We start from the raw sequence: 13,042 nt of genomic DNA, 5'->3' as shown, positions 1-13,042 counted from the left end.
GGTATAATAAATAAAATCGTTAAATTATTATATACACTACCAGTCAAAAGTTTTTGAACAGTAAGATTTTCAATGTTTTTTTTAAAGAAATCTCTTCTGCTCACCAAGCTTGTATTTATTTAATCCAAAGTACAGCAAAACAGTAACATTTGAAATATTTTAAAATAACTGTGTTCTATTTGAATATATTTTAAAATGTACAATTGTCAGCATAATTATTCCAGTCACATGATCCTTCATAAATTATTCTAATAGTAAAAAATTACAGTTCTTGCTGTACTTTGTGTTAAATAAATGCAGGCTTGGTGAGCAGTAGAAACTTCATTAAAAAAAAAAAACATTTGACTGGTAATGTATTTCCTGGTGTTCACTACAAAGGTAGAAAGGTACTACTCCTTCCCTCTTCTGTAACAATATTGTGGACTATAAGTTTAGTAGAACTCATTTTTATGGTATATTGCTTTATAAACGTAGACTCCTGGTCCCCGTAATGCAAGTCTAACACTTTTTCCTTCTATTGCTTTCCTAAAAATGAATTCTGTTAACTCGCTGGAGGGTTTTTTTCAGGTGTTGTTTCCAATCAATCGTATGTTCAGTGCTGTTTCTGTTTATTTTTTTACCAGTCTGCCTTCACCTTGAGGGAAATGATGCCTGAAAATCTGAAACATATATTTTCACAATAATACTCAAGCGCACAATACACACACATTCAGCCAGAACAATACACTAACATTACTTGCACCAAGATTACCTTAACAGTCCATGTCTTTAAATAAAACACGAAACAAACAACAGCATACAGCCACAGATAATCAAATAGTTTGAAGCTATCTTTATTAAATTGAAGAAAACAGAACAAAGCTGAAAATTACGATCATCTGAGGTATGACATATTCAACCAATTCCAATAGCAAACCGTACAAATGTTTCAATAACAAACCTGAATCAAGTTCTTCATAATGTCTCTAGTAATGCTCAGCGGTGTGCATCCATAAGGCAAAAACATCATTTAATGAAAAAATTGGCACATAACTACTCCAAAAAATATCTAGTCACATACAGGACTAACCGTACAGAAGATTAAATGTACTAGCATGTCTATATATCATGTGCATTTGTCAACTTGCATGTACAGACAGGCATTTTAACTGCCTATGCATTTTAAGAATTTCGCAACAGACAGAGATTCATAAGAAAATGCTACATGAGGAGGAAAGAGAAAGGAGCAGCACTGCAGGAACGCAACATACAGCACAAGCCGAAATGCAAATCGTACACCACATATCATGAGAGCTTAAGACATTTTCAATAAAACATGAACATGCTGGTTTCACAGCAATGGCAGCAGCAGAAGAGTTGTATAATACTTGATATTTTTCTCAATAAGGCAATATCTTTACATACAAAAGAATGGCACATCGCTTAGCACAGTGTTAAGATTGACTACATCATGTATAGGCCCACTATTAATCATATATACACATAATAAACATGTGCACTTCACAAGTGAAATCTTTACTTCTCATCTATGCTTTATCCTTAGTGATTTAGCTTATGTTTTATGTGTGTGTGGAGGCACATAGAGTGTAGGCCATTAAAAGTCTGTCTTATATCGGAAATATATCATATATATATATATAATATATTAAATACTTTATATTTCTCCATGTCATGATATAAAAGTAAATATTTTAACTGTTTTTTTTTATTTTTCTCTAGCTCAATATAAGAAAAAGCTAAATATTTCTCCTGTACCTTTTACATTTCTCTCTACACCAATATCTACACTATATATATATCTACTATGAGCTTCAGCATCAAATTCTCCCCTCTGGCTCATTGTTCAATAGTTTTTTGGTCCCATTTGTTTTAGGTGTATCTGTGTGTTCGCACAATAACAAAGGCTTGGTATCATTATTATGGCACTTCATTCTACTGTGGTACAATAGAACCCTCAAATTGTACAAAATAAATTATTAAATCCAACAATACATTTGATAAGCCCAAGCTGTTGTTATGAAAACACATACACTGCCATCCAAAAGCAATTTAAAGATGTTTTGTATTTAAAGAAATTAAATAGATTTTTCTCAGTGAACAAAGCTATGGATCTGCAATTCAACTCTAGAATTTATTTGTCTTGCAGGTTTAAAATAGCAGTACATTTTAGACCTTTCACTTGCTTAGGAAAAAACTGACCACAAAGTGTGCCTAAACAAGCAGGTTCTGCTCATGGCATCTGTACAGATCTGGCAGAACATCAGCTGGGAAAGATCAGCCTTGTTCTGTAATGTCTGTAAATAGCACATTGAAGTTATTTACGAAGATCGGTTCATCCAAAACTAAATACTCTGTCAGTATTTACTCACACTCATGTTGTTCTTAACCTGTTATTGGTCTGTGGAACACAAAAAGGGAACCTTTGGTACATTTTATCATGGTTCTTTTCTATATCGGTTCCCAGTGACTAGGTTGATCAAGCTCTGAAAATGATGTCCAGAACTCAAAAACTGCTGAGACCAAGTCAGTGAGTTAAACTAGAAGACTGGGTAAGTGAACAAATTGTTCTTGTCAGTCTGTTTAGTAAACAAAATAGGATTTGATTAGATTTACAAATTGAACTAAACAAGTCATTCCTGAATTGTTCAACTCACTGACTTCATTGAATTAAGCTGAAGATTATCACTGAGTAACAGCTTCAGTTTTAGTTTGCTCATCACACAAAGCTTTCAAATTACTTCAGGACACTTCGAATATAGCGCACAAGTTGTATTGATGACTTTTATGGGTCTTTTTTGATCATTTTTCAAGCTTAAAATGGATAGTTTACCCAAAAATGAAAATCTGTCATTAATTACTCACCCTCATGTCGTTCCAAACCCGCAAGACCTTCGTTGATCTTTGAAACACAAATTAAGATATTTTTTATTAAACCCGAGAGCTTTCAAACCCTGCATAGACAGCAATGCAACCGACACATTCAAGGCCCAGAAAGGTAGTAAAACATTGTTAAAATAGTCCATGTGACATCAGTGGTTCAACCTTAATGTTATGAAGCTACGAGAATACTTTGGCTACATTCACACTGCAAGCAAATGTGACCCAAACCAGATTTTTTTTTGCTCATATGCGACTGTTTTTCTCATGACAAACCACATGAAATCTGATTTTTCAATTCCAATTAGTGTCACTTCTGTATGTTGTACTAAATCCGATACAGGTCAGATGTTTTGCAATGCGACCGCAGTCTGAACAGTCATGTTGGAATTCATGCGACTTATACGTCTAGATACACATTAGTCAAGATTCTGCAATCATGGGAGTCACTTTAAAGATTTTACACATCTAAAGTAATCAAGACAGTTGCGAAAGGTAGTCAGCGGAAGAACAGTGATGTGTCAGAACTCATAAGTATTATAGTGACCTCTATATACAAGCAAAATGAGGGCTTGTATCATAAAAGTTTCAAAATTCTGCTGTCTTCTGTCACATCCTTGTCTTTATTTTTTTTTAATATGTGACCCTGGACCACAAAACCAGTCATAAGGTAAAATTTTGCAAAACTGAGATATATACATCATATGAAAGCTCAATAAATAAGCTTTATATTGATATATGGTTTGTTAGGATAGGACAATATATGGCCGAGATACAACTATTTGAAAATCTGCAATCTGAGGGTGCAAAAAAATCAAAATACTGAGAAAATCACCTTTAAAGTCGTCCAAATTAAGTTCTTAACAATGCATATTACTAATCAAAAATTACATTTTGATAGGTTTACAGTAGGAATTTTACAAAAAATCTTCATGGAACATGATCTTTACTTAATTTCCTAATGATTTTTGGCATAAAAGAAAAATCTATAATTTTGACCCATACCATGTATTTTTGGCTATTGCTACAAATATACCCCAGCGACTTAAGACTGGTTTTGTGGTCCAGGGTCACATATAGCCTGCGCATAATTTCACTGGCTTCTGTGGCAGATCGCATGATAAATCAACGCATAATCGCTTACTTTACGATCCCCCTCCCCCTGAATGTGATTTGGATAGTTTTGGACTAGTTTTGAGAAGCAATTAGGTAGATTTTGTTATGAAAACCTGGCAACCGTGTTTGTATTGTTCTTTTGTGGGTCAGTTCAGAACCACGATTTGTATTGGCCATATTTAAAACAAAAATGTGAACAGCTATACAGAAATATCAGATATAAGCAAAAATCTTAGCAATTTAGCACTAAGACTCGCAGTGTAAACTTAGCCTTTTAATGCACAAAGAAAACCAAAAAAACACCTTTATTCAACAATTTATTTTCTTCGCTGTCCGTCTTTCGCTCAAATTGTTGAATAAAGTCGTTATTTTTGTTTTCTTTGCACACAAAAAGTATTCTTGTAGCTTTGTAACATTACGGTTGAACCACTGATGTCACATGGACCATTCACCTTTCTTGGCCTTGAACGTGTTAATTGCATTGCTGTCTATGCAGAGTCGGAAAGCTCTCGGATTTCATCAAATATCTTAATTTGTGCTCTGAAGATGAACGAAGGTCTTACAGGTTTGGAACAACATGAGGGTGAGTAATTAATGAGAGAATTTTCATTTTTGGCTGAACTATCCCTTTATAATCATGGTTCACTGTCTTTGTAAATGATGAAACTAAAATCTGTGTTTAGAATTGGCATTATTAGTTGAACTATTTCTTTAGCTACTGTTGGGATATTCAATATTAAGCATTAAGTGCAATTCACTGTGCAAAAGAGTAAGGTTTGTGAGAATGTATACCTTTAGTATACTTGTAAAAGGTTGGGGCACAAATAATCAAAATCAGAAGAAAATCAAGCGCTTTTGGAAGGCGCTGTAACTACAACAGACCCCTAAAACAAATTAGGACCCAATATTCAAGCATCATAGGCAAACCCAGGACCAATTAAGCTATAATCCAAAGGCTCCTTCTTCACCATCATAAACCTCCACTGTGTTTCTCTAAAAACAGAGAACATTAAAGAGTCACAAAGCGCTCAAAATAAGCTCATCTATACAACAGAACATGCAACAGCATAGAATTACATCTGAGAGAAATTCACCGACCGGGTTTCCAATATGTGGCTTGAGAACTCTTAACAGTCTATGATTGTAAATAAAAATAGAATTTGCAATTCTCCAGTTATTATTTCTTCTGTTATAATGCATGATTTCATAAATAGCTCTAGTTAAAAGCAGCTTTTGTCCCTGTGTAGAGGCCATGGTGCATAATAGTATGCTGTTTCTAGACTAGAGGACATCACTGAATTGTCCTGACAAGAATTATAGCCTTATTTAATGTCTAATAAAACAAGTCCCAAAATTGGCACATCTTTCCCAGCTATTCTGTAATGCAACTCACATTGTAAATGCACGGATACATTTATAGTGTCTTCATCAATATAAAACTGCTACATGTACAAAGGTAACATATCAGAAAACTTGTTATACAGTCTGCATTGCACAGCAAAGACTCTACAAGCGCTTTGTTTTTGACTTTTCCCCTGGATACATTAATACAAAGTTCATTTTTCACTTTTTGAACAACTGTTCAGTTGACTAATATCATTACAAAAACTATTACAATATAACACATCTGCACCACAACCCTATTTTTTTTAGTTTTTTAGCATATTGAAAAAAGTTCATTTGCTAAGTTTATCCATCTGGCTGTGGCAGAAGATAAAATGAGCAGAAAAGATGCAGCACTCAAAATGGCTCCCATAAATCTGGGGAAGCAGGTTCCCTTAACAAAATCAAGGCTGTGTGGAGATGTGAGAAAAAAAATATTGACTCTTCTACAAAACTAAATAATTCAGGAACTTTGATATGATGCAGTGGAATATAGAATATACCATATATGAGCAAATTTGACATCTTTCACCTGTGTGTAAACAATTTTGTATAAAGATGTGTCTGAATTCATTGTATCGCATCTATTTCATCCCAATGCCACTGTAGCTCTAGATCTGTATCCTTGTAATAAGATAAACACATTTGCAAAATGGTTCTCAGACACAGCAAGCGAGCATATATCTGTAGTGATGCTTTTTTTCTTTTTTTTTTTTTTTGCATGTAACCAGCTGTTTCAGATTGCAAATCGAAAACACATTTAAACTCTCTCAACGAGCTAGCGTAGCACTACTACGACAGCTGATAGTAAAGAAACGTTTTCAGCTTCTTCCATTTCGTAGCGTACAGCAGAGAAAATTCATGTGCAGAATTTCCGTCCTGTGTCGCGCCATTCATGCAACTTTGGTTTCCAGCAGTGAGAAGGTACAACAAGACCATAAACTTTGCGCATTTTAGTCCCTTCATGGATTCAGGTTTCCTAGAAGGTCTGGGGTGAGGTACCCCATGGGCATGGTTGGCATTGCAGGGAGATGTTTGTTTGTGGTGTGAGGGCCTATCGTGGGCTGTGAGGAAGGAGGATTCAGGAGGAGGCTGTGCTGGGCATCCACTTCCTGCACTACAGTGTAGTCTGATACTGGTGGCAGTATGGGGGCTGGAGGAGCTTCGGGAAGCAGGTACGGCGTTTGGGAATCGCTGGCGGACACCAGGTACTCGCCATTCCAGAGGTTCCCTTCAACAGCTTGGGTTGGGAATGCTTGGTACCCCTGCGCTGGACTAGGACTAGGCGGCACGTCAAGCTGCCTGGCCGTGTTCTCTGAGGTGTAGGCTCCATCGGAAAGCAGCTGGAGTTGAATCTTCTTCTCATTCTCTTCTTCCTTCTTCTTCTCCGGAGAGCTGTTCAGTTGTCCAGGTGAAAGGACCACTCCTCCTGCTGGTGTGAAATCGCTTACTTGAGCATAAAAGTCCATGTTAACCCAGCTGGGCACAGCGGGTTGCGTTTGAATGGGCGTCTCCTCTACTTCTGATGTCTGCTGGACGCCAAGGTCAGGGATGGATGAGCTGCTTCTGGAAACCAGAGGGTGGTTCTCTCCCCGTCCAGAATGGCCAGGCAGAAGAGAAGCCAAGTCCTCGGGATTTGGGAGGTCTGGGTCGTAGCAGCTAGCACGACCTGAATCGTCATCGCTTTTGAAATTCAGGATGTGAGAAGAGCCTGAGCGAGACAAGCCCAGCAGGTGTTGTGTATCTGAACTCTCGTTCTTCTCTGCAGGGTCATCAAGGTCCAGCTGGATGAACTCCACCCATGGATCCTCATGGTAGAAGTCCGGCTTGTACATATCCTGACTGCTCAGCAAAGAATTGAGCTGGTCAAGCTTTCCATTCTGTCAGTGAAAGATAACATATATATGGCGTTATTAGATGTAAGAATTAGAATTAGAATAAAATAATAAAATAAAACTATGATAGGAAAAACATGCACTAAACCATTTTCAAAATCATTTGTACAGTGCCTTGCGAAAGTATTCATTTTTTTTCACGTTTTATGTTGCTGCCTTATGTTAAACTGTTTTAAATTACTTTTTTCCACATTAATCTACACTCCATGCACCATAATGACAAAGCAAAACCAGAATTGTCACAACGTCATACATTTATTAAAAATAAGAAAACTAAAATAAGTACTTTGCATAAGTATTCATACCCTTAGTACCTAGCCGAAGCACCTTTACAGCCTCAAGTCTTTTTGGGTATGATGTAACAAGATTTACACATCAACACTTGGCAATTATCTGCCATTCTTTGCCTCACCTCTTCACCTCTCAAGCTCTCGCTCAAGAACTCTGTCAGCTTGGATGGGGTCTGGCAGACATTTTCAACTTTCTTCAGAAATGTTTGATTGGATTTAAGCCCAGGCTCTGGCTGGGCCACCCAAGGACATTCACAGAGTTGTCTATAAGCTACTCTTGCTGTGTGCTATGGTTTATTGTCCTGTTGTATGGTGAATCTTCTGCCCAGTCTGAGGTTTTGAATGCTCTTAGTTTTTATTAAGGCTATCTCAATATTTTGGTGAATTGAGCTTTTCTTCTACTCTGACGAGTCCCTCAGTCCCTAAAAAAACAGCCCCACAGTATGCGGCTGCTACCAGGACACTTTACTTTAGGGATGGTACTCTGCAGTGATGAGCAGTGCCTGGTTTCCAAACATGATGCTCGGATTTAAGGTTCATCAGAACAGAGAATCTTGTTTCTAACTGTCTGAGGGTCCTTTGGGTGCTTTTTGTTTTTGCAAATTCTAAGTGTGTTTTAATGTGTCTTCACTGAGGAAAGGATTGAGCCTCGTCACACCACAATGAATTCCAGATCGGTGAAATGTTGCAGTGATGTTTGTCCTTCTGGAAGTTTATTCTATCTGCAAATACAATCATGGAGCTCATCTAGAGTGACCATTAGGTTCTTGGTCACCACTCTGGCCAAAGCCCTTCTCCATCAATTGGTCAGTTTGGTCAGGAGGCCAGCTCTAGGTTGTGGTTGTTTCAAACTTCTTCCATTAGGGGTAACAGAGACTACATGCTTCTGTGAACCTTACAATGCAGCAGAATTTTTTCTGAACTCTTCCCCAGATGTGTAGCTCGACACAATCCTGTCTCTGAGCTCTGAGCTCTGAGCTTTGTTTATTTTTAGCTTTGATATGAATTTTCAGCTAAATTTTTATTAAGATGTGTACGCCTTTCCAAATCATACCTATTCAATTGAATTTGCCACAGGTTAACTTTAGTCGAAGTGTAGAAGTGTTCCTGAGCTAAATTTCAACTGTCCCAGATAAGGGTATGAATACTTATGCAATGGAAATTTTTTATAAATTTGCAAAGATGTTAAAAACCTGTTTTTGCTTCGCTATTATAGTGTATATAGTGTAGATTGATGGGGAAAAGTAATTTAAAGCAGTTTAACATAAGGCAGCAACATAACAAAATGTGAAATAAAAAGAATACTTTCACAAGGCACTGTATTTTCGGATAAATCAAAAACATATTTCTATGTGGGCATAGGTGTGTTTGTTCTCGATGGGCTCTTGGGGTTTAATTGTTTAATGCTTACACTACACTCTAAAAATGGAATATGAGGGTTGTTTAATTAACTAGTCCCCGAGCTTTCTGGAGGTTTTAATAATTATGGGAGAACACCCACAACATGTCAACAATTATGACCTTTTCAAAACAATCAAATTCTGCAGTGATTCATGCCATTTTACTAGATTTGCACACAGGCTCAACCTTTTCAGTCTAATTTTATAATGTCACAATTTAAATAATTCACCTCTCACTGTTTTGCTGACAGTTGCTGTAATGCATTTTATAATGTGCAACACGCCAGGCTATTAATACTGTATTACACATTATTATAATTAGCTGCAGTTGCAAAAGCAAGACAAATATATTTTTTTATAAAAAAACAAACAAACAAAATGATGAGGTTCATGCAAAGTATGTTTAATGCAAAATTACCTTCAGCAGCTCTGGGTCGATGCCTTTAATTTTAGGTGCAGGAATAGGTGGTAAAAATATAACCATCAACCTGTGGAAACAAATTAGCAAAATATTGTAAATGAAAACCATTATATACATATGTGATTGTGTGTTGTTGCACGGGTGCTGTAGAGCAATATAGCTTAAAAGATTAGTTCACTCCTGAATAAAAACAGATAATTTACTCAGCTCCGTGTCATCCAAGATGTTCATGTCTTTCTTTCTTCAGTCGGAAAGAAATTAAGCTTCTTGAAGAAAACATTCGAGGATTTTTCTCAATATAATGGACTTAAATAGGAATCAACAGGTTGAAGGTCCAAATTCAGGCATGTGATTGGCTAAAGACAAAAAAGCAGGAAAATATACTAAGACAACCCCCCCCCCCCCACGCCGATCAAATCGTTTTTAAATCAATAAACTCCTTTTAAAATCAATATTTTGTGTCAAATTATTGATTTATTTTGTAGGTAGCCATGTAATAAGCGGGATAATGTAGAGTTTGTCTTACATGTGCTTCATGAGGCACACACGCGCGGTCTCTTGCTCTCTCTCCCTCTGTCATGCACGCACTACGCGGTCTCGCACTCACTCCCTCGCTCTAGATTCCGGGAGAAACTATTTGCGGCCATCAGATTCAGTGAGCTATATATTTAATATAATAATTAAAATATAATTATTGATTTTTCATTAGACTATTTTTTGGTGCCCCCTCAGCACTCGGTACCCTACGCACAGTGCGTGATGCGTGTGGTGGGTGCGGCAGCGCTGAATGAACCTTATTGAAAAGTGTTAACTTACCATCTTATCAGTTAACTTAACGGTTAATAATCGGATAATGATTTGCGGTTGTCGGTTGGGAAAATTAACCGAAATGAGCATCCCTAATAGCTAGCAAATACAAGTAAGTTAATGTTAATGCAGCTTAAACATCCTGCCATAGTGGAAAATCACTCAAAATTGATCATCTAATCAATCAACAACAAAGTCAAATTAGTAACTTATAGGTTATATATAGACACAAGCAATAATACATACCCAGATCATCCGATCCGGCGATGTTCTTGTCACGATACCACTGTAGCGCGAGAGCGACTGAGGTAACTTACACTGCGCAGCAGGGAGCTTGATTGACAGGTGATCTGACCAATCATACTTCGCCATCCGCCATTTGAGAACGGTCGCAAATACGTGACATAGGTCACATTTTCAGGTCTAAAAATCCGGAATTCCGGATTAATCCAGAAAAATCACATCCCTGCAAATTGCAGTTTCAGTGCTCCTTCAAAGAGCTCTACACAATCCCAGCCAAGGAATAAGGGTCTTATCTAGCAAAATGATTGGTCATTTTCTTTTTCATTATATATATATATATATATATATATATACATACACACACACATATTAGTGGTGGGCCGTTATCGGCGTTAACGTGCTGCGTTAACGTGAGACTCTTATCGGGCGATAAAAAAAATATCGCCGTTAATCTATTCTCAAATTTGGGTTGGGAGCTGGGTCTAAACTACGCAAGATATGATGACTTTCACCTTGATATTTTAGCACGGATGACGTATACCTAGTCGAATTGCACTGTAGGGGGCGAGAACGAGTCTTCAACTTCTGTAAAATTACCACATCAAATGAGACGTGCTGACATTGATGCAGTTATGAAGCCGCTTCAGGGCAGGTGCGTTGCTAGACCCTTTTTACTGGGGCACGTGAGTTATAATTTACTTTGATAATCCCGAAATAAAGACATTAAACTATATGCAACAACTAAATTGACGCTTCTAAAAGCAACGCAGTTTAATGGAAGACTATGCACGCAGAAATCCATGCCCGTGCGCGTCTGTGTATTTAACGGCAACACGCACGCACAGCCTTTTGCGCACAAGTACTTGGTTACACAAGTTTGTATAGGTAATTATGTTGTAAATGCAATTGTCAAGCAGTTTGTGATGCATTTTGGAAACAGGAGATGAGCGCCTGATCTAATGCGCCACCTGGCCCGTTCTCGAAGACTTACTTTTAGTCATTATTTGGGTAGCACACATATTCTGAATGCCTTCAGCAGAATTCAAATTAGCCATTTTAATCTAGATTAATTCCAAGATTTAATCTAGATTAATCTAGATTAAAAAAATTAATCTATGCCCACCCCTATATATATATATATATATATATATATATATATATATATATATATATATATATATATATGCTCCTTTTGCACTAATTCTGCTATGCGTGTATACAACACACATGTAATTACATTGGAAAACTCACGCATGGTTAGTTTTCCATCTGTCTACTCCAGTTCAGAAAGGTAGAGTAGGGCGAAAAACTCCATCTCATGTTCTCTTCCAACTTCAAAATCGTCCAACATCATTGTTTTACCTTTTTTTGACTTTCTTTGCACATAAATTGTAATTTTTTTTAGAAAACGACAGATTGTTTCACTAGATAAGACTCTTATTCCTCGGCTGGGATCATGTAAAGCTATTTGAAGCTGCATTAAAACTATAATTTGGACCTTCAACCCACTGATCCCCATTGAAGTCCACCATATGGAGAAAAATCCTGGAATGTTTACCTCCTAAACCTCAAAATTTGTGTAGAATAAATTTTTTTTCTTTTGATTTTGGGTTGAAATATGACCATACTTGTGTGATACGCCTTATAGGTGTTTAAAAAAATGGTCTCACCTTTGCTGCTGAGAGAAGATAAGGAGTACGAGAAGAATCACCACTCCAATCACTCCAAAAATCAACACCAGCGTTGTCGGGAACGTTGAGTCTGTGCAAAGAAAAATGGCCTTTTCTTACTCTGGAGCAATTTGCTTAACTGATTCATGATGGTTCAGCTGCACAGCTGCTTTCACTTTGTGCAACAACAAGTTCAAGTTCTTGGCTTTAACTAACCTTTGCTTGGTATCTGTGCCACATGCACAATGATGCTGTCACTGAACTCGCCAAAGTTGTCAAAGGCTGGCATCTTGCAGCGCACCCGCACTTCATACTCTTTGTCAGTATGCAAACCGTAGATGGACTGCTGTGTGCCACTCTCCAGGTCCAGCTGCAATGAGAAAAGATGAAACAGTAAATAAGAAAAGAACAAACCAACGAATTAAGCAATAAACTAGCATTTGTGAGCCATTACATTTATGTGAAAAGAACAGTTCGTTTTGTCTAGGGCTGTCAATTTAATGTGTTGAAATGGTAAACAGTTTTATTGTTAATTTAACTGACAAACTGACAAATAGCAAAATGGATTACAGTGGACTGTAAGCCACTGATATGAAAATAAAACAATATTTAAAGCCAATTACAAAGCAATGCATATTTAACAACAATTAACAGTCTTTTAATTATCCTTATTTGAGGGGCTTTTCTTAACATTATTTGTTTTTCTCCAAGCTTTGCTTTATGTACTAATTTGGCATTAGCACCACATTTGAACCCACAAAGAGAAAAACTGTCAAGAATCCACTAAAAATAATCCTCAAAGTTCATAACTGAAACTCTCTTGAGGACACCATAAAGCGAATGTACTTATATGTGACCTCAGCTTACGGCCTACAGGAATAACTATAACACTGAATCATTCCCCTCTGATCTATTCAGGCTTGCCAACATACGGCAGTGA

General features: G+C 37.1%; 1 protein-coding gene across 2 annotated transcripts in view; it reads right to left on the bottom strand.

Moving 5' to 3' along the window:
- Nucleotides 1-817: 817 nt before the first annotated feature.
- ghra (growth hormone receptor a) overlaps nt 818-13,042 on the bottom strand; it is a 67,477-nt gene continuing 55,252 nt past the window's right edge. For both annotated transcript variants that reach the window (XM_073819594.1, XM_073819593.1), the window contains 4 exons: nt 12,319-12,472; nt 12,103-12,193; nt 9,380-9,449; nt 818-7,256 (listed from right to left, as the gene is read on the bottom strand). In XM_073819594.1, coding sequence (XP_073675695.1) covers nt 6,339-7,256; nt 9,380-9,449; nt 12,103-12,193; nt 12,319-12,472 — 1,233 coding nt within the window. In that variant the 3' untranslated portion in view covers nt 818-6,338. The remainder of the gene's footprint in view (nt 7,257-9,379; nt 9,450-12,102; nt 12,194-12,318; nt 12,473-13,042) is intronic.

The sequence above is a fragment of the Garra rufa genome, chromosome 15, assembly GCF_049309525.1.
Source record: "Garra rufa chromosome 15, GarRuf1.0, whole genome shotgun sequence".
Taxonomy (NCBI): Eukaryota; Metazoa; Chordata; class Actinopteri; order Cypriniformes; family Cyprinidae; genus Garra; species Garra rufa.
This window is presented reverse-complemented; position numbering and strand designations above follow the sequence as displayed.